This window comes from Coturnix japonica, chromosome 14, assembly GCF_001577835.2.
Source record: "Coturnix japonica isolate 7356 chromosome 14, Coturnix japonica 2.1, whole genome shotgun sequence".
In the NCBI taxonomy this organism is placed as follows: Eukaryota; Metazoa; Chordata; class Aves; order Galliformes; family Phasianidae; genus Coturnix; species Coturnix japonica.
The window spans coordinates 4,993,726-5,015,306 of NC_029529.1; the positions used below are offsets into that span (position 1 = coordinate 4,993,726).

General features: G+C 47.1%; 2 protein-coding genes across 10 annotated transcripts; one reads left to right on the forward strand and one right to left on the reverse strand.

Annotated features, from left to right (window-relative positions):
• The first annotated feature begins 106 nt into the window (after positions 1–106).
• On the forward strand, positions 107–15,239 carry DRC3 (dynein regulatory complex subunit 3). Of its 8 annotated transcripts, XM_015876906.2 has the most exons (14): positions 241–309; positions 416–561; positions 716–888; positions 2,178–2,294; positions 3,803–3,969; positions 4,561–4,707; positions 5,868–5,987; positions 6,924–7,036; positions 8,327–8,501; positions 10,904–11,035; positions 12,305–12,375; positions 13,186–13,309; positions 14,662–14,793; positions 14,874–15,239. In XM_015876906.2, the coding sequence occupies exons 3-14, from the start codon at positions 732–734 to the stop codon at positions 15,063–15,065; spliced, it is 1,647 nt and encodes a 548-aa protein (XP_015732392.1). In that variant the 5' UTR covers positions 241–309; positions 416–561; positions 716–731; the 3' UTR covers positions 15,066–15,239. The 8 variants fall into 8 exon arrangements, with proteins under 8 accessions (XP_015732391.1, XP_015732389.1, XP_015732393.1 ...); XM_015876905.2 differs by lacking the exons at positions 241–309; positions 416–561 and adding an exon at positions 107–210; XM_015876903.2 differs by lacking the exon at positions 416–561 and having other exon boundaries at positions 198–309.
• Positions 15,240–16,163: 924 nt separating this feature from the next.
• ATPAF2 (ATP synthase mitochondrial F1 complex assembly factor 2) lies at positions 16,164–21,553 on the reverse strand. Of its 2 annotated transcripts, none has more exons than XM_015876913.2 (8): positions 21,132–21,553; positions 20,111–20,155; positions 19,631–19,776; positions 19,105–19,202; positions 18,082–18,162; positions 17,867–17,979; positions 17,407–17,522; positions 16,164–16,781 (listed from the first exon to the last, which is right to left on the reverse strand). In XM_015876913.2, exons 1-8 carry the CDS (start codon positions 21,229–21,231, stop codon positions 16,644–16,646), a joined length of 837 nt encoding a protein of 278 aa, XP_015732399.1. In that variant the 5' UTR covers positions 21,232–21,553; the 3' UTR covers positions 16,164–16,643. The 2 variants fall into 2 exon arrangements, with proteins under 2 accessions (XP_015732399.1, XP_032303504.1); XM_032447613.1 differs by lacking the exon at positions 21,132–21,553 and adding an exon at positions 20,359–20,759.
• Positions 21,554–21,581: the final 28 nt, after the last annotated feature.

The following is a 21,581-nucleotide window of genomic DNA, read 5'->3' on the forward strand; positions in this document are numbered from 1 at the left end:
CATACACAACTCCTCCCGCCCACAAGGCACGCTTGGAGCTCTGATTGGCTGACACGGTTTTCTCGGGCTCTGATTAGCAGCCAGACTTCCCACCTCCCCTCTCAGCCCATTGGCGGCCGAGCGCATCACGTGACATCTATTAGCAACGCGCTTGGGCTTCCTTAGCTACCACACAGAGCCGGGGCTGGAGCGCAGAAGGGGCTGGGGCCGGTAACGGGGCCTGGGGCCGAGCTGTGGGGTATCAGTGTGGATTTATAAATGACAAAGCCAGGAGAGAAAGCTGAGAATTAATCATTTCCCTCAGTGGAGGTATTTGTGTCCATATAGGTTGGGTTAGGCCGCATTACGGTGGGTCAGCATTAAGGGCCTTCAGAAAATCACTATTACTATTTATAAACGTTCCTTCTTCCTCCAGGTTCCTTTTCCTTTTATTACAGAACTAATGTGCAGGCTGTGCTTACAGTCACACCAATGGCTGTACAACCCAGCTCAATGATCTTCACTATCCCTTCCCATACAAGCCATTATAAAAGCAAATTCATCTTTGATATCAGCTCTGAGGTGTTAGATCTTAATATTAACCATGTTCTTAATCCCCTGCGATTAATCCCCTGCGATTAATCCCCTGCACGACTGTGTCGTGCCACTTCAATGAAGGTTGGAAATAGCAGCCAGACAGTGGCTTTATTGTTGTTGCTTTTTCTGTCCATTACAGCTGATATCCTCTAAAAATGAGTCAGCCAGACGACAGCTTAGAGCCAAACGTTATTGACGATGAAATGCTTCAGAAAGCAGTTGAAGAGCAATGGCCGGAGGACATAAGGAGGCTCGCCACATCAGAAGGTTATGACTTTAAAGATGTGACGGAGCTACAGCTTAGTTTTAGAAGTGAGTATCAGAACACACACACATTTATAGGGGGATAAATGAAATAAGCATTAATTGGCAACCTGGCAATTAAACAATAATGATCATCTTAGGCTTTTAGTCATGCCTGGAAGCAGCAGTTTCAGCTGAGCGGTCTGGGTGGTATTGCTGATGGATGGCTTTAAAGCTGCTTAGCTTTATGCTATTATCGTCAGCGCTGTTCTTATTTAACATTTATATTGTGGTGACACCTACAGGCCACAGGCCTATTGGGCCCTTCTGTACATGGACAAATCAAATCCTGAGCAGGCACGGCCATCAGTGGCGATTATCCAAGTGCTGTTGTTAGAATGTGCTGATTACAGTCCAGTTTGGTAGCTTCCTCTGATCCATAGCATCGTCACAGCTTGTCTCTTACTGCCAAACCAGTCTATAAGCTCGCATTCAAAAATGAAGAAGGAAGAACATTTGGTTCATTATTTGAATATTTTGGACAAAATCAGACGATTCATTGCATGATCCAGTGGTTTAGATCCTTAGAACATGTTTGCAATTACCTGATCCTGCACGTATTTGTTTGCAAATACAAAACAAAGAACGGTGTCAATATTTTGTGTGTGCAGCTCATTGCATTACACTGCGCTCACTAAACAGCAATAGCACCAAACACAACCTTCTGGGAAGCCATTGGAGGATAAAAAAGAATTGCTGTAAGAGTGTTCTGTGTTTTCTGTCACCTTGGTACTAATGTTTTGCTGTAATACCCAACAGCCTGCCCTTGTGATTCTGTTTTTGGAAGAAGCTAAATGCAGCCATATTGATTAGTTCTAAACTGCAACCTTCGCAGAAACAGTAGAGCTCAGCTTGTTCTCCTGTGATGAGAATCCTGAGAGCAGGAAAGTAACTTTCAAAAGCAGTAACTGGCCACTAGTAGCCTGCAAATGCAGGTAAAAGGAAGAATTTCATCCCAAACCTCATTTGCTGAGCTGGAAGGGAAAATGAAGGTCAAGGCCTTTTAGTAGTGGATTTGTAAAGCCACTCTTGGCTGCAGCCAGCACTCCCTCAGCGACTCGCTGCCTTCACTGATGCGCAGTGTGCTGGGATGGGATGCTGAGGTTAACTGGACTGTTACACTAAAATTGCTTTCAGCCAGTGAACCACTCCACTCTCTGGGGCAGTCATCACACTTAGTGTAATCTGCTAAAAAACATTACAGAGGAAAGACTGCATCATATTTCCTTCCGCTAAACTGAAAGGTGATTCAGATGAGAGGGAAATTGATGTATTTCTTTATTTCCCTGTGCCTTTAGATATCCTGCAGATTGATAATCTGTGGCAATTTGAGAGTCTTACTAAGCTGCAGCTGGACAACAACATCATTGAGAAGATAGAAGCACTGGAGAGTCTGGTTCACCTTGTGTGGCTCGGTAAGATAAGGCACATGGGGCTGGATGCCTTCTCAGGTGCAAAGCAATCTGCAATAGAGCTGGGATGTCACATTCCTTCTCAAACGCGACTGATGGGAGCTTTCTCAGGGAAGCCTGTCAGCTGTCTCTGTGTTTCTTCATTTGACTGTCAAATGTCAAAAGGCACGAATATCAGTACTGCAAAGCAATCCTTCAAATGTTTAAAAAACCTGGTTTTAATAAATTTGGTGTGGCAGGAACAGGAAGCTGAGATTTCAAGGCTGTTTCCAGGTTTGTTACTCATATTTAGAGGCAACTTTCAGAAATACTGATGTAAACTCTGTGATTTAGAAACCTTTATTCTCTTTATAAGGGTAATGCAGGTATTTTGGAACCTAGAATCCCTGAAAGACGACGGTGTGTTTATCCCTACGCTCTCAAGGACTTGTCATACTTGTTGTGCCAAGAAGTGAGACTACTTCCAGTCAGAAACTCAGGATACGGATTGCAGCACCATGCAGTGGTACTGGCTCTGATGCTGGGCATATCAGTGGCTGCTGCTCCAGATTCATATCTTACAGCATTCTCTGGTAACTGCAGCCACCTAATTGGGTGGCAGCGTAAATATATCCTTGTCTGCTGCTGAAAATAGCATGCAAGGCTTCGGCTCATAAGCACATCTCAAAATGTCTAAATGAGTTCTTCCGCTCTGTTGTCTGCACTGTTCCGCTGCACGGATGACTAATGCACTTGTGAATCACAGCAGATCACCACTGTGCGAGCAGTTTTTTGAAGCACGCTCAGGCATTGCAGTTTGCCCAGAGGTTCTAGTGGTTCAGCAGCTGCTGTGTATACGTGTTAGCTGCCCAGGGGCTGGGGTCACACCCATGACTGGTAGCCACATCAGCTGTCTGTGGAATCCTGAAGCACTCAGCTCCAACCTGAGGGTAAACACTGCCCTTACTAATGATGAATGTAGGTGTTAGCCTAGATGTTTTGGCAGGATGGGATGAAGAAATATGGACGAGTGAAATAGCTACAGTGAGTATGTGCCTTTGCATATCTTCATTAACAACAGGGTGGTGGTGAGCATTGAGCTGACATTTGCTTCTGGGGGAGTCACCATGATGGTAAGCTGTAGTGCAGCAGGCAAGAGTCTGCAAGAAACAATGCAGAGAACCCCAAATTTGTCACCAAAATGCTCCTTTTTCAGGCCACCTCTTTTCTTGTAGTTTGGGTTTCCTCTTAAGGCAGAACTCATTTTGAGGTTGTGGACCCTGCATGGAATGTCTTCAGCCATTCCTCTCATATACGTGTTTGGAGGAGATGTGTACATTGTTTCCTGATCCAGAAAATGGTGATTTCATGCTGAGCCTTTCATGTGGGACATTGAGCACCCCTGAGGAAAATACTGTGTATAAACTTCTAAATCAAGACTTAGGCTAAATAAAAGATCTGAATTGGGGCGTTCTGCTAGAAATTACTTAATTTTTGCTTATAAAACTTCTGATTTCTAAACTCTTCCCCAGACTTGTCCTTCAACAACATTGAAGTAATTGAGGGCCTGGATAACCTTGTCAAACTGCAGGACCTAAGCCTCTACAACAACAGAATATCTAAAATTGAGAACATGGACACATTGCGTGAGCTACAGGTTTTCTCCATTGGGAAGAATAACCTGACTACTCTGGAAAATGTGAGTGCTCTCTGGCTTTGGAATTGCTCCCTATCAAAGGATCAGATATTCCAGATCTGATGTTTACCACTGCTTCCCTTTGAGGAGAAAATTTTCCTTACGATTTCATTTCCTCTGAAGCCTAAATTATGGTTTAGGTAAACTATCCAGCTGTTAAGTGCTTACTTCAGCTATTTCACTTATAGGTTATTCACTCATGAGGGCTTAATTTTGTTACAGCTGTCATCTGTGGCAAAATTCCTATTGGTTCCCATGAGAGAAATAAATAGTTACATATGAGGAAAATAGAGAGTGGAGTTCAGGCTATATTTGCTGTTCTTTTTGAGGGTAGTTTAACAGCCTAATGCCCTGATTTGTCCACCACCCAACTAAAGGCTATCTCTCCATTCCCATCATTTACATAGTCATGATGTAAATTTAGGTATTTTCTTACCCCAAAGCATCAGAAACTTCTAATTTAGCTTTGCCTGTGTTTGGCAGCTAAGCACGATATGTACCGCAACATAATTGTGCAATTAATGAGCAATGAATTTCAAACCCAGCTGTTTCCACAGCACTGGTAAGCACAGCATCTCTTTCCCTTCCAAACAGGTGGTCTATCTCAGGAGGTTTAAGAACTTACACTCATTGAATCTCACTGGGAACCCTTTCTGTGATGAAGAGCAGTATATGCTGTTTGTTGTTGCTCACCTTCCAGGCTTGGTGTACTTAGACTTTAAACTCATTCCTGACACCACAGTAAGTATTTCTGCATATCCTTCTTGTGAAATCGGACATGAGTTCCTTACAGAGCACTGGATTTGTTGGTATGCTCACAATGTTCTATCATGATGGGCTGATTCCCTGGAGAAATTAGACCTATGGAAACACACACTATTTGTTCCTTCTCCACCTAACAGCTTTGAACCTGTAGGCCAAATTCTGTCAAATTTGACAGAGGTAGAGATGTCAAAGGTATTGTACCTTCACAGGTTTTGCAAAAGTCAGCAGCTGTGTGTGGGAGAGGAGCCTGCTTAATATTGCCACAGAGATGCTGCAGTGTGAGTGCAAGACTACTTAGAGATCAGAGAATCGCAGAGAGAGAATCTCAGAGGAGATCAATCTTGAGACATGAATTCAGAGGAAAGCAGGCTTGGTGGTCCTGCTGCTCACTGAGCTATTTGTTGCAGTAGTAGACTGACACGTTAATCAGGCAAGCAAGTGCCATCCAAATGCACTTTCCTTTCCTGATTTTGAAAGCAAGACTGTACATCAGCACTGGTAACCCATGGGGCTGCTTTCTGATCCCAAGGCTCATTTTTTCTTAATAATCAAAGAATATGTTTCATTTTAAGCTTGCTTGGCACAGAGCAGGAGCTGTTCTTGGAGTGTACATTACTCTTAGTATAGGACTGGAAGGGCTTTCCAGGTCATGGAGTCCAGTCCCTGACTCATACAGATAGTATGTCATTTAATTGCATGCTTAAATTTGTCAAGCTTCGATTGTGAGCTAATTAGGTTCTTGCCCCTGCTTCTATATTGCCATCCCCTCAGAAGAACCATCTTCTCCCCAGAAATTGATAAACTCAGTAACCAATTCATTCAGAGCTCAAATTCGAAGTCAAAACAGGGCCTCCTGCTAAAACAATCAGAAAAACAACACTAAAGATGAAGAAAGTGGGGGATTAAACACTGCTTGAGGCTGAATTGGATACACTGGGTGCAGAGGCAGAGTAATATGACAACAAAAATGGGGAGAGGAATAGATTAGAAACTTTAGAAGTAGTTTAATCGAAGGACCACAAAGAAATGGGGATGCAGATATCATTCAGATACACCTTCTGGAAAGATGGAATGCTTACACCTAGATTTGTTGGGCACTGTTGGGTAGTCTAATAATGTTTCTTTGCTTTCCTCAGCGAGAAGTTGCCATTTCAAATTACCAATACCTCACTGACCTGCTGGAAAATGAGGAAGCCGAGGCCCTGGCTCAGCTGGAGGAAAAGCAGGCACAGCAGAAGGAGCTGGAGTACTACAAGGTACTTGTTCTTTGGCTGGTTGTGTGCTGTCTGGGGAGGAAGAAGTGCAGCAGATATTGACTTCTCCTTCAGATGCTTGAAGCTCTAATGAGAGGTTAACACTGGCTGTGCTAACACTAAGGCTAGGATTAGTCTCTGATCTTTGAATCTCTTATTTTGAATGAAAACAGGAACTGCTGTGGAATACATATGATTTGAGGGAACATATTTCTTTTGGCTGAACAATCAGGCTGCAGATATAGACCCTTAGAAGCTAAATAGTAAATCGTGCCCAAGGATCTTATCAGCTTAATGTGAGATTAAGAAAATTACACATCTGAGGGAACTGTTAGCATTTTCATGGTGCAGTGACTTCTTTTCTCCTTCACACCAAGTTGACGCTTTTTATTAGTTTTATGGTTAAACTGTTCAGGGCTTTGAGATCACTGTAGTTCTCTGAGCAGCCTGAAAACCAGGCCAAGGAGAATGGTGATTTCAGCCACAATCTGGCTTTGTGCTCCAGCGTGCCGGAAGACCAGGCTGGCTGAAGAGCAGGAGGAGGTTAAGTGACGGGAAAGACACCTGCAGCTCTTCCTTCTGACCCTCCCCCAAGTCCACTCATTCTTTATCTGTGAGGCTGAATAGCCTTGTAACATATGGTTGTATGTGAAAATGCTTTATGTAAGATAAAACAGTGTTTTCTGTCCTTAGGCTAGAGAGTTCTAGCAGTAAATCCGCATGTGAACCAGGATGGTTTTCACTCCAGTTGCAGGGTGCTTTCACGACCTGGCTGGTGTATCTATTGTGTAGGTGTAATTGTGTCTGTGCAGATCGTTACTTGCACAGCACACCAGTGTTCCTCTGCTGGTAAAGAGCTTCTAGGAGAGAGGCATCCTAAGGACTGGCAGCAGGTTGGCACTCTTCATTTTACTTAAATCACTCTGATTCTCTTCAAAGACAGCCTTTGTTGAGCACCTGAATGGACCATTCCTGTTTGACAGTTTGTATGCAGAGGATACAGAAGCTGCCAAACTGGCTTCCCTCCCTGGAGTGGATGAACTGCTGCAGGAATATCCTTCCTGGGTTTAAAAAACCTACAGCTAAAACCTAATGACTTGAGTTAAGAAGGAGGTGCAACCACAGGGACTCTTCATCCGTTGCTTTTGTCCAGGACTGAAAGCTCACATTGATCTGAGATCTGAGGCTTTCTGTGTTCAAATTAGGAACAGTGCCAGAAAAACACTGCAAGACCATGAGACCACTGACAGCTTTAAGGCCTGATATCTCATGAAATATGAGGGCTACAAACAAATGGTTTGTACTACTGGCAAGCTGGCCAGCACAGCTTGAAACAACCTATTTGTATAACCGCTCGCTTCTATCACCAACAGGTCGTGAGATTCCAGCGTTTCAAATTCTCACTGTTGTAATTACCATATTCCCTTTCCATCGCCTGAATCAAACATAATTTCAGCAGCCTTCTTTCCTGACCCTTCAAGAATCAAGGCTTTGTACCGCCTTTAAGTCTGGAATCCACTTAAGGTTTAAAATGAGCCATAAGATAAATCTCTGTCAGGTAGATTGTAAGAGCGCAGTCGCTAAAATCATGTTGAAATTGAAGTGGTAGGAGATAGGAACAGACTAATCAGAATGATATGAGTCACATATCTCACAACCTGCCAGAGCTGGCAATGTGAAGTTTTCAGGCCAGCACTTTTTTTTTCTCATCATTGCTCCTATATGGGGCATCGGAAAGCGGACGCTTTTGTTTTTTCCCTTTCTCATTCAGATTAATAGAGCATTGTCAAGGCCAGTAACTTGACCTTCCTTAAAATTGCATTACACTGTTGGGGAAAAATGCATCACAGCTTAACTACGATAGACTCTAGAAACAATTCCATTGTCAAGATAATAGCAGAAGAAAAATTGGCGTTATTTTTGTGATGCTACCAAGTCAGTAGTTTATTCTGCGCTCTGGCTGTAGGCTCCGGAGCTGTATTTATTAACTACATAGACACTGTATTCACACTTGTGAAGACGGATAGGGTTGTATGCTTCGTTCTGCTGCTTTGTCAGAAAAGAGTCAGAGAAGCATATGTATTTCCTTTTTGTCCTCAAGGCCTTTCCCCCTCAAGCGGCCATATCCTTCTGTATACCCTTAAAGTAGCAAAATCCTATGCATAGAATGTGAACGGGTGACCCTGTCCTGCTCATACAAAATGCTTGGCAGCCTGCTGCCAGCGAGAACCACCAGGTTTTACATAAAAGCAGCTTGTAACTCCTGCTTGAATTTGCAGAGCTAGAAGGAACATAACGCATTGCTCCACTGAACAAACAAAATACCTTGACTCTGGTGTCACATACAGGAAAGATTTTGTCTCCATTTGTGAGAACCTGTTTAACTTCTGTCTGAATGAGCATGAAAAACGAGAAGCTGAAGTCTCTGATTTCCGTGAAGGCCTTCATGAAGTGTTGACAGCGAACCAAGAAGAAGGCAAGAGAATAATCCTAGACTTTGAAAATCGGAACAAAACGGTAATTTTCTTTATGCTTCTGTTAGTTTGATACATCATAAAGCAGCTTTCAATTTCACTTTGAACTAAGGTAATTCCATTAAAATTAGGATAGAAACTGATAAAATAGGATAGAACCTAGATTTGCACTGAAGTTGTGATATGATCCCTAATTGCAGAGTCACAGAATAGCTGAGGTTGGAATGGAGCTCTGGAGGACACCTGATCCCCCTGTTAAAGCAGGGCTGTGTGCAGCAGGCTGCCCAGGGCCACATCCATGTGGGTTGTGGGTATCTCCAGGAACGGCCACTCCACAGCCTTTCTGGGCAACCTGTTCCAGCACTGTCTCTGATCTTTCTTTGTTTTCCTGCAGTGTTAATCTGTACTGAGAAATGATGTCAGCGAACATTAACTAACATGATATTTTAGTGCTCTACATAGGAAAAGGATTTGAGGTTTGAAGTTTCAGCCCTTTTGTCAAAGCACAGCCAACTAACACTGACAGCTTTTATCTATACTCGACGTGGAAATTTAGTGTAGGAGAAAATTAATATGCCACAGTGTTGTCTCATTGTCCATGAAGGTAAAGTTCTTCAAGGTTCTGCAGGGGGAAAAAAAAAAAAAGAAGAAAGAAAGAAAAGGAGATTGCAGGTTATTCAGTTCGTTTTCAAGTCATTTTCTGATTCAGTTCATCTTGTCAACAACAGCTCAAAGAACTGTAACAGAAAAATCAGGTGAAGCTATTGTAATGTATTTCTACTCTTTTATTTTTGAAGCAGAAACAATCTTTTTTACATTCTAATCAACTAGTGTCATCCATTGTGGCTGCTAAGGGCATCGCTTCTAGCTGGATCCCTGTCTAACCATGTATAATAGATGGATCATTATTTTGTTTCCACGGAAAAAAAGTCAGGGGGGCTAAAGCCTGGTAAACCTGTCAGCTGAGCAGAGCAAGTCCCTGACAACTGACACCACACAGAGTCACGAGCGCTTGCTCTTTGAAATCCAGGTCGCTTTGATTGAGGTGCCATGTCACAAGCTGGCAGCCTGCTGAGTCACCCCGTCCCCAGGTCCTTGAACTTTGCTGACTCATGCCAGCAAACAGCTCTGGCAACTCCAGTTGGGATATGAGCTTGCAGGTTTACCAGAAAGCATCAAATAAAGGCTGATATTTATACTTGGCTATTTGATTCTCAGTAAAACCTCTATAAAAAAATATACAGCTTTGACAGTTCATCTGGTAGGCTACAGCCACAGCAATGGATTGACCTGCAGTGGATTGAACAGGACACAGTGGTTAGTGTGACAGTTTGATGGTAAATATTGGGATAGTCAGCATCCAAACAGTCATCTACAGTTGACTGGGAAGTTCAAAATTTAACACTGATGGAAATGTTAAAAAGTCACAGGGGTCCCAGCAGGCTGAAATCTGTAACCATCCTTAGGGTCTGTTTGCCTGGCTGTCATCCATTCCTGCAGGCCTGGGCAACCTGTAAAATAACACCACTCTCTGAAGTTGCTTAAGGAGCAAAGAAGCAGCAAAGGCCTTGAGCTCTGAATGCTGGAAGCTATTGCTTCCAGAGCTGTGGCTTGAATGGCTGGGGAGGTTTTGGAGACCTCCTGACTTACACTTTGCGCCTTCCTTCACCGCTGCAAAATCTGGGCAGTGTAGTCTGTTTTCAGACAAGTCCTCAGTTATTTTGGCCAGAATTCACTCTTTTAGCCCATTACATTTCCTCTCAAGAGAATTGGATTAGACATCTTAAAAAGTGCATTTCTTTCCTCCCATTAACATTTGATTGTTAACTTGCTTTGAACAGACTTCAAAATAATACATTGCTGAGCACAAGAGGATTTCTTTTTGATCTGAGAAATAATAAATCTTGTCTGATACAAAACTGACGTCAATATTTAATTCTGAAGGGCGATAAATCCTTGCTGTAAGAGGGAATCAGGCAATGATAGGTATTCCATATTCAGAACTGAATCCTGCCTCTGTGGTAGTCAGTCAAGATTCCCCTTGACAGGAAGGGGATCAGGATTTAGATGCACCTTTCTTTCTAAGAGTAATTATTAATCTCTACTTCATGGCAAGCAATGTCATGAACCCTATATATATATATATATTTACTCGAAATGTGTCAGAAGAGGAGCCAAAGTTGGAAGTATAGAAGGGTCAAAGTCATTGGGCACTGGGAGATGAGATTTCTTACCAGTATCGCTGCATTGCACGGGATCGTTTACATAGCAGCACACCTCAGCACTGTTACTTTTCAGTATGTAAATCCAGAGACTCACTGAATCAGCACGTTTCATTTCAGCTCATCAGCAGCAGGAACTTTTCTCACATATGTAACAAGTTAATTAAATTGCAATGGAGTGCTGAACACCAACTATAAGTAATTTATGTATCTCTGTGTTTAGAGGCTGGATGAGATCCATCGTGCCAGCAGTCATGACACTGCTGAGTCTATGCGAGCTGAGTACAACGAGGACATCCTTCAGCTGTCAGAAACACTCATGACCTTGGAAATGCAGATGGTGGACCAGCTGGAGGTAAGGCTCATGCTCATACCTGTAAAGCCTCCCATCCAGGATGCAGGGGCATTCATTTTGCTGTTGCTGCATTCCTCTGCATTGTAGCCCATTGCATAAGGAAGGGCACACAGTTCTTCCTGTCAGGCTCCTGTTCTGTCTCCACCTCAGCCTTCCTCTGCTCAGGGTTGAAGGGGGTGAGATCAAGCCCTGGATGTTGATATGCTGTAACAGATTTCTGTTTCTCAGAGCAGAGCGCAGTATTTTCTTCACATCTATCCAGCTGATTTCCAAAGCTTTAAAAAAAGAGACTTGAGGTTGTTCAGTCATTATATAGGTCTGTGTACAGAACTCTCTGCATGGTATGGGATATGCATTTGGCATTCTGGAAGTGTAATTCTTTGAAGCTGATCCTCGCCATGAATAAGATTACACACGTTCCTGCTCAGCTTAATGCATTTGCTTGCATAATAGCTGCCTTTTTTCTCCTCACTTTTCCTTGAAAACTAGGGCAGGGCTCCTAATGTGTATCCTCATTTAAAACCAAAACCAAAACCTAATCTGTTATAAACTAGCAGGCAAGGTCTGTGGCCCATATGCAAGCAGATGCAGCAGTTTACTGCTGTGAATGTGCATGATAGAAAGCAGGAGCTCAAAATGGATCCCCTACTGCATCATGATTGTGCCTTTTAATGTTTTCTGAATTGGTCCTAATATATCTGCAGTCACTCATGGAAAGATCAGAGACATTCCTTCGTGCATGCCCTACTGGAATTGCAGGATTTAGGTGGTTGCCTTTGAACTGTTACATCAAGACATTAAGTGCATCACTTAACAGATTCCCCATCAGCCATTTTTGAGAGAGGCACTAGGCAGCAGCAATTTTCATTTCTGAGGACTAAAACAAAAGCTGCAGTAAGCCCAGGCATTGCTTACACTTCTCACAAAGAAGCTTTTCATACACACAAGGAGAATGCAGCATGGCAGCGTGCAGGAGTACAGCACGCTCTGTGCATTCAGTGAGAGTACAAAGGGATGGGATGACTCCAGAGACCAGGTAAGCGTCACTCAGCCAGCTTCTCCCCAGTAAGCTGATTCTGATTTTCTATCCCTGAATGAGAAAATAAACTCAGCGCTTTCAAACCATTTACATGCTTTAGGTAGGTCATTTTCTGACTGTGCTAACAACAGCAGTGAGTCCAAATTAAATCAATTTTAGTTTCTTCCTAGATTCCTTTCATGTTCATGAAAGCGTTCATTGTAACATTTCCTCTTTTTCTTTCCATTAAGGAACTGATAAAGGAATTTGAAAGAAACATTGCTGTCATAACATCAACATTCGCTGAAAACGTTCAAGGCATATATCCTTTTTACAGCAATGTTGGCATGGATCTCTGAGCGAGGTGCATATACTTCAATCCTAAATCTATAACTGAGCCATTGAAATAGGCTTGGGTTATTTTTTGTCAACAGAAAAGGCATTTTCCCAGCCTTGCAGGATTGGCCATTTAAGGTGCTCCAAGTCTTTCTGTGGAAAATACAGAAAGCACAAAGGGCTCTGGCTGAGCTCTCACATATGGAAGGTCTCTAGGACTTTTACAGCTTTGTCCCCCCTGGGGATCTTGCTTTTTTTTCTTGAGCATGCCTGGCACAACTCCTGGCAGATTCAGCTAGTGTGTTTTCCATGTGCATTCTTGGTTCTCTAAATGGCTTTCATGTTTGTGTTACTGATGTCTTCTGGAACAATGCGAGATAAGAACAGCAAAGCACTCCAGTGGCAGATTACATTTATAAATCTGTGGCTTGATGCAAATAATTGGCATATTCAGAGCTCAGCTTACATCCTGCGAGGCCTCCCTCAGCTTCCTCTGCAAACCTCGGCACTCTTAGTTCTGTGTAATACACGGCAGTGAGGATGAGACCTGACATGAGCTGTGATTAAGAGCAGAAAGTGCAAATCCTGACACTGGCAGCAGTGAGGCTGTTTCCTGAGGAGGCCTGCTGTGAGGACATGGGACACCAGAGTGCTCTTCTGCACATCTGCATCAGGGCTGGCAGCCCTTTGGCAGCACGTTGCTCTTTCTGAGCCTCGATGTCCATTTACAGGAGGTCCAGTTATATCTCTAGAAGTGAACAGTGTACTCAACCTTTTCCTTAACCATCTTCTGTACAATGACACAGTGCCGGGACCTGGAAAACCGTCACCATGAGAAGCTACTAGAGATCTCCATCAGCACTCTGGAGAAATCACTTAACGATGAGCTCGATGAAGAATTGCCAGATGATGTTCGTGAGGTGAGGACAGCAGAAAATTCACATCCTCTGTGAGGTTGATGGGAAGAGGAGGCAGCCTCTGCTTAGCAGGGACAGGGTTTCCAGAAGGCTCAGTACAGATAGAGCTGTGTCTACCCAGAGTGTGGCTGAACTGCAGCACTGCTGGGCATCTCTGCTGAGTGGGATGGAGATGACTGCACTGCAGGTTTCCCTGGGCTCTGCAGGAGCTGGTGGCAGCAGCCCAGGAGAGGTGCTGAGCAAATCTCTCTCTTGCCTCTAGCACAGCTCACTTCACTGGCTGATTTTCAAGCCCCAACCCAGCAGGCACTCAGGCAGCTTCACTGCTGCACTTGCAGCTGGTTTTGTTCCGATTCTGCCTGCTCCCCACAGGCAAACCTAAACACTGCTCTGATTTCTTTGTGCTGGGGCTGTTTGCATCAGTGATTTCAGAAGCCCTCCTGGGAGCTCTCCTGCCCATTAGCTGTTCTGGAGGCAGGACACAACATTCCAAATGCAGCCTTCCACTGCAGCCCGTTTTGCTCTGATACTGAAGATCCCAGGAGCCTTTCAGAAAGCACAGAGATTTTTGCAGCGCTCCAGTCAGCAACGCTGCTGACCTTTTTGCCTCTGTTATTCCTTCACTTAGTGGTTAATTGACTTGAGTTTTGCATTTGCTGTGTTTTCGCTCTGTCCAGATTATCCCAGCTCCCCATTACTCTGGGTAATCAAGAGCTGACAGACACAGACCAGACCCCTCAGCCCCCCAGGGGAGTTCCCTGCTTTATGGGCTGTGCAGATGGCTGCAGTTACGCACCGTTGCTGTGCACCCATTTTGCCTCGCTGCCATCCATTTCCACGGAGAAGCAATCTTCATTTGTTCAATATAGCTGCACTTGGCTGCAGGAGGAGACTCATTATGGTTTAGCACAGCCACCCTCTATTCAGAGCCATGGGGGAAGTCACTGCTTCGATTAGAAGCTGAGGCTCTCCGAGATGAAGATTTACAGCCAGCGCTACCAGTGCGAAAGACCCTTTCAAATGTGATTTTCCACCTCCTGCACCCGCTGGGACAGCCGAGCTGCAGCATATGCAGCCTTGCTTTGACAGCAGCTGCTGCAGGGGCCGGCCATGTGCTGTGTGGTGCTCCCTGCTCCAGAAGGTGAGGCCCAAGGTGCTGCCTCTGTTTCCCCATATGTCCCTCCACACAGAGGGAAAAGCACTGGAGCCATCCTGATGATTAGGGCTTTGTCAGTCTGAAACAGAGGCCTTATTTTCTTCCCCCAAGCACTGCAGTTACTGCGTTGCTAGTTCTGAGTTCTGTGGCTTTTGCTGTGCGCCTGCCCCTCCCCTAATCCAGTCACGTTATCTCCTAGTTTCTTGTGGACAAAAACACCATTGTTGACATGGTCAACAAATCCCATAATATCCGCCTGCTGAAGATCAGTATGCAAGAGTGTGACATCCTCCTCAACGTGTACCACTGGGAGGCCTCTGTGAAAGAGAAGGTAAGGAACGTTTATGGGGATGGGACACAGATGGGTCTGCCCCAGGTGGCAGGGACACCGCTAGGAAAGTCTCTTCCCAACCTTTGCTGGAGACTTCTGTTCTGCAGCCAGGACCCCAACAAACCTGCGGGTTCACTGCTTGGGCTCAATCTGTTCAGGCACTCCAAAATGAGATTGACAGAAATCGCAACCGTATCAAAGAGATTTTTCAGTACATCGATGATCTCCAGGAGCAGCTGGATAACGCAGTGATTCCGGACCCCATGGATTAGGTCTGCCATGGGCCAGGCAGCTGCCTTATCTGGGTGCACACAGCGGCAGAACACTCAACAAGGATGCTGCCCCTCTGTGCCTGTGCTGTCTGGAACATTTCAGGCCAAAGGCACACTCCTTCCATTCTGCCACAGTCAGCAAATAAAAGATACTTATTGTTTCTGTTAAAAGCACATGAAGCTTTGTCTCTTCCACCACATTGGCACAAAGCCCGTTCCGAGCTCAGACCTGGTCACAAGGGGTTATGGCTCAGCTGTGAGCTAATTGAACCAAATCATCATAGCACATCATGCCTGAAAGCTTTAGTACCTGCAAGCACAGTGGCAGGAACCTGTGAGCCACAGGCACACAGCAGCAGCTGGGGAGAGGAGCACTCTCCATCAAACCACTCCCAGAATAACAGCAGGTTTCCAGCCCAGCAAGCACAAGGCTGTGGCTGGGGCTCTGTGTGCCTAGCAGCCTTGTCTTGTCGCTGCCTCTTGCAAAAGCAGCTTTCTGCAGCGTGAGCAGAGCAGCCCCCAGCTAGCAGGAAGGGAAATCAATGGTTCCACAGGAACTCACACACTGCCGCTCGCAACAGCCAAGCGAGGAGTCATTAATTCCCCTCCTTGCTCAGTGACAGCAGCTGCTGCACTCACTTGTGGGCAGCTTCTGAGGAATGATGCTGGCCAGGGCGGTACTGCTAGAGGCAAGCAGCAAGGAGAAAGGTGGGAAGGTTAAATGAAAGGGTGGCTGCATATGCACTCTGGGGAGAGACCTGGTCTCGTGAAAGCCCTTCAGCTGGTGCTGCCTGATGTACAGATTTAGCTCCAAGTGCCTTATGCTTTTGGAAATGGCTGTGGGAGGTTTCCCCCTCCCTGCTTGTTCCAACACTGCACAGTCAGCTCCCTGCTGCTCCTTGGCTGCTGGGACAGGACACCTCGTACAGAGAGACTCACACAGACACACAGAGAGAGCTAATCTATCTGCCTTCTAGTGTCTGCTCAGCTCTGCTCCACGACTTTCTGCCTTCAGCCATTCCCACACCTGCGTAGAGCCGAGCAGCTCAGGATCTACACCATGGTTTGACAATTAAAACAAAGAAATACTCAGCAGCATTAGCTTTCAGTATCTTGAAGAGGCGTGCCTTTAATCAAACAGAGAGACCCTGGTGTTACATACAGGCACACTGAGGGATGAAGAACAGATGCAACGGAGTCTGTTTTCAGATTTCCATAACAAGTGTGTGTCAGGAGCTGGCAGCTATGAAGACATGTGGCATATGCTAGGTGTGTCTGTGCCGTGCCCTGCCCAGGAAGCTGTTTCTTTCAAGGGAGCTCCTCTGATGAATTACAGACACTGGTAATGGACAGCGCTGCTTCCTTGAATATGCAGAGGGAGCTCACCTTGACCTTTCCTCCTCGTGGGCTCAAAACTGCTGGCGCTGCACTGCAGCAAGGAGCTGCCCACAAAGCTGCAGTTCCTCAGCACAAGCCTGATCCCAGACAAGCTGTGGTGGCAGGATGGTTGTTACCCTCTCCAGGTCACGGCAGCAATTCACAGCAGGGCATCTTCCTCCTCCACCCAGTCCTGCAGCCTTAGTCCTGCAACAGCTTGTGTTTGACAGTTGAGCTCTCTGAGCAGAGATGAACAAAGAGAGTCCCAGCTGCTGCACGAGCACGCAGCTCACACAGATCATAGTCATGGGCCCACTCCACATTGCCCCACCGCTGAATCTGGAGGAGGAACACAAGTCAGTTCAGAAGTGGATTACACTCAGAGCTGCTAGGCAACTCAGCCTCCTTTCTCATGTCTGTGAAACACAGGCAGCCCTCCAGGAGCTGTGCTGACTGCACACTACTAGGGTAGGGAGATCTCTGGATGAATACGGTGGAAGGACATGATTCCTCTGTACTGAGCTCTGAGGCAAAAACCCCTTAAAGGGAGGATGAAAATACTCTCATCAGTTTCAGCCATTTTAGGTCAGGGAGAGCTTCACACCAGGCCAGATTTCAGCTTTTGCTCTCAGAGGAAACAATTTAATAATAGTTTGGTGTCCAGCAAGGCCTCCAGCCTGGAAAACCCACAGCAAGAGAAGCCATCCATGGCTTTGCACTTCAGATTAGAGAGGGAGAAAAGCAGCCACCTGGGTTCTGCAAAACAAAACTGGCAGCCCCAAGAGCACCCTGGGCTGTTGCATCTATCATGTTGCTCTACAGCAGCGTGCTCCGGACTGGTGGAGTGGAACCTCTCCTGTAATAGCAGGCACTTCCCCTGCCAGTTATTTGTGGTGGGGGGTGCATTTGTCATGCTGAGATTATTGCTATTTGAATTATGGGGTTGCTCTGTAACATAATTTACCTGGTATTCTTCCTCCAGCCGAGACAGAAGCACGGCTTTCTCTACTGTAATGTGCCTGTCAATCAGGCCCATGGACAGAATCAGAGATTTCAGCTGGGTGATTACATATTCTATACCTGGAAGGGAAAAATCCAAAACAAACAATATTCATGGTCGTTTTCCACAGCATTACAGCAGCATCCTCCCATGCTTGGAAAGGACAATCAGGCTGTGGTCCCCCCTCAGGCAGATCACAGTGATGCCTCCCCACTCCCATCTGGGCTCCTAACAGCCAGACATGCAATTAACGGCACAATAGTGCTCTCCTGACCACCATCACTGCAATGACCTCAATGCTCTGATCATCTCAGCATATCAGCAGGGGGGGAAAAACGTTACAGTCTCTCCCCTCTCCCATGGAGAGGAGCTCTCCTGCCCTTGTGCAGCCCACACAGAGGGCTCCTGCAGCCCAGCCTCTCACCTTGCAGAGCCCACATGTTGTAGGAGGCCAGGTGGCTGATGAAGGTGTCCCTGGTGCTGGCTGGGATGTTTGGTCCCATGATGCTGGTAGAGGATCCGATTGCCACGTTGTACCTGACATGATCACATGGCCCCTTAGAAAAGCTTGTGGATCTTGCAGCTCTGAGTCACGAGCACTACAGCTATGGGCCTTTAGAAACAGCTTTAAACTCTCACCTTTTCTCAGCCCAGGCAACAATAGGATCCCATTCTTTCTTCTGCAGCTCTGCCAAGGCAACTGGCTCCTCCACACGATAGCTGGGACATTGCACAACAAAGCCATGTGGGTGTTCACACACAAGCTGTCAGACTGCTCCCAGCCAGACTGCAGCACTCCTGAGAAGAAAGTCTGTGCCCTCCGTAGACCACAGTATGGGGAGCATAGACCTCTTGTTCACCCTACCTGCAACAGCTGGGACTGGGAATAATCTCTCCATTCAAAGCTTTTTATTGTTCTAGAAAGGACAGTTCTATGCAGCTATATAACAGGGCTACAATCTACAACAGAAGACTGCAGATTACCTGAAACCAGCCAAGGGATGCAGCAAGATTTAGTGATCCATGGGACAAATCCCACAGGGCCCTTCCTGCTGCCTTGCACGCCCAGTGGCTCAGCTTAGCACTCACCAGCCACCGCCCTGCCCAGCCCAACACAAACAAAGCCACAAAAAGTGAGGTGAATCTGGTTTCCCTCTCCCTTCAGGAGCAAAGCAGCTGCCAGTGGACACCTCAGAGGCTGAGATTGTGAGACGTGAGCTTGGGTAGGCTGGATCCTGCAACCCACAGGAGCTTTAAGGAGCAAAGGGCATTTTACTACTAGTACAGGTAATCTAAGCTTACTACACCTTTATGCTACTGGAGTGCCAGGGGACTGAGCTGACATTCTCCCAAGCCTTTCTTTGCTTTTCCCACTACATTTCTTGCTGCTCCTGCTCCCTGTCCAACATGGACATCTCCAAACAGATTTCAACAAAGAAACAGGTCCCTGTTCTTTGTATCTATGCCCTTTAAATGCATGGAGTTCCACTAGGTTGGTGGACATAGGACTCGTCTAAACTAATTCAAACCCCTGGGCCAAAGCCAGGACAGAGCAGAGCCCTGCAATGACTTGGTTAGAACAGACATTTTCCCTCAGTTCTCTCAACCACTCTACAACAAGACAACCCCACCTCTGTGCCAGTGCATCCCGCAGTCCCTTACCAGACAGTGTCAGTCTCCAGGAACTTCACAGCTGCACGGATCAGCTGCACCTTGTTTCGCTGAGTGGGATTGTCCAGAGCTGTGTTGCACAGTGTGGTCTGCAGGATAAAGGCAACTGAAATCACTGTTATCTAAAGCTCAAGGAAGCAGCAGTTTCCAGTGTACTAGGTCAAGATAAGCAGAAGAATTTGGGACAGACTGCAAGAATCAAGGAGCTTACTTAAGAGGGAAACATAGAGTCAGAACATGGCTCATATAATAGAGTCTATCCAACCTGTTCATACCCCTTGCTATCCCCAGAAATGCTCTCCATCCCCTTCTCAAACTCCCCAGTGACACGGGTTTCCCTCCCAGTCCTGTAGCCAGCATCCAGCTGCCTGCTCAGCCTTAAGTTATCCACAGTACTCAGCCAAGGCACTGAACTCCTGTTCCCACTTCAATTGACATTAGGACAGCCTGGTCTCTCTCTGTGTTCTGCCTCTGGAGACCATTTTTGTGCTTCAGCACTCTGACCTGCTGTGCTCACCAGGTGCATAGTGTAGAACTTGATGGTGTCTTTCTGAGAGTCCCATTCTGTTGCCACTGCAATGGCCAAGGCCTCACTGGGGACAGTGAAGAGCTTGGCCTGGGGTGTTTTCAGCTTCCGGTGGTCCAGGTTGATTTCAAAGCCTCCTGGGGAATCAGAGTAGAAATCCTGGGGAATTAAAGAGGAGCAGGCACTAAGGAACAACAGACTACCCCATAGAGGGAACAAGCTCAGAGCTGGAGCTGAAGGGAGCAAGGAATCAGCAATTTTCCCACCAACATCAATGTTTTGACATTGCTCTTCCCCAGATGATGCTGGAAACTTTCCCACCACATGGTTTTACTATGGATGAGGACAAGGGCAGAGCATGTGGGTGACAGACAGCCCAGCTCACAACAGGGGCTGCAGACACAGCACTGCCTTGTGATGGTAACCCCCGTGTGAGTACCAGCCCTCGCCTGCCCCAGCAGCTCCACTCACCTTCTCCTTGTGAGATGCTCACGTTCTGGTAAAACCGCTTCCTCTCTGGGGGGTTGAAAACAGAGCAATTGAAAGGGTGGCAAGGGGAGGTTTGTCAGAACACAGGGAGCCCTCAGAGCTGCTGCAGCCCACAGAACAGCCACAAAATCCCACTCATTCAAGCCCCTCTCCATTCCAGTGAGTTCTATTCAACCTGGGAGGTGTCACAATACTGGTGACATCCACAGCAATGCCCCAGATCTCCTGACCACCCATAGGAGCAGATTTCTTGCAGACACCACTTGGAGGAACCATGAACCCTATGTGCAGCAGCAACTGGATCATGTGTCAGACACGTTGCACGTGGCAGCTGAGTCACTGGGGAGGAACCACTGTCCTCAGCTCACCGCAGCCCACACGTCTCACCCAGAAGATTCCCTTGACAATTACAACCAGCTCGTAAATGCTGAGCCCATTGAATCCACCTCCTGGCTGTCACTGAACTGTGCCCTGCCAACACGGGCCCAGCAGAGAGAAGGATGGGGATCCACTCAGCCTCCTACAAGCTTCAGGGCCTCAGGAAATGCTGCAGTGCTGGAGCACAGCTCTGGGAGGATTCAGGCACCTCAGCGTGTTCCCATTGGCCTCATGATACTCAATGAAACCCTGACTCCCATCCTCGTGTTTCCAGCAATATCTGTAGAGGGGCTGCACAGCCCAGCACGTGCCTGGGAGGGGCTGGTGGAGCTCCCCGCCATCCCACCCGCAACCAAAGGGAACCTTCAAACCCACTGATGGAAAAGCAGCGCAGTGACGCCCCACCACCTCCTTACCCACCTCGGAGCCCATTTTCCCTCTTCCTCCTTTCTTCAGCCCATTCTGAAGGCCGGAACCCAACCCCTCCCCCAGCCAGCAAGAGCTGACCTTGAGGAGGGGGCTCCCACTAATCCCCCCCCACACACACACACACCGACACCCCCCGCGTTCCCCCGCTCTCACACGGGGCTCCGGGCTCCTCCCCGCGGGGCCCACAGCTCCTCACCTGCGGGAGGGGCGTATGTTCGACTCCCACCCGGACACAGCGGGCGGCTCCGGGCTGCCACAGCCGGGATGCGGCCCAGGGCCTGCAGGAGGCGGCACATGGCGGCGGAGGAGCCGAAGAGAACGATGAGGAGCCGAGAGGAACGATGAGGGGCGGCGAACGGAGCTGGAGCGTTGCGGCCTACCCCGGCTCGGAGCGGCCTCCCCCGGCTCAGCTTGTCGCCCCGGGCGCCGCCATGTTGCCCCGCTCCGCCCAATGGGAGCACAGAACGCGCTTTGCCCCTTCGGCCTTCCCGTCGCGTGAGGCGCGAGGCGAACAAACTACATTTCCCAGCAGCCTCCTCACCGTAAAACCTGCCGGGAAGGAGAGCTCTCCGCCAATCGGAGCTCCGCCCCGCCTTCTCGCCGCTTCGCGAGGGCCAATGGGAGAGCGCGGGGGCGTTGCCGGGAG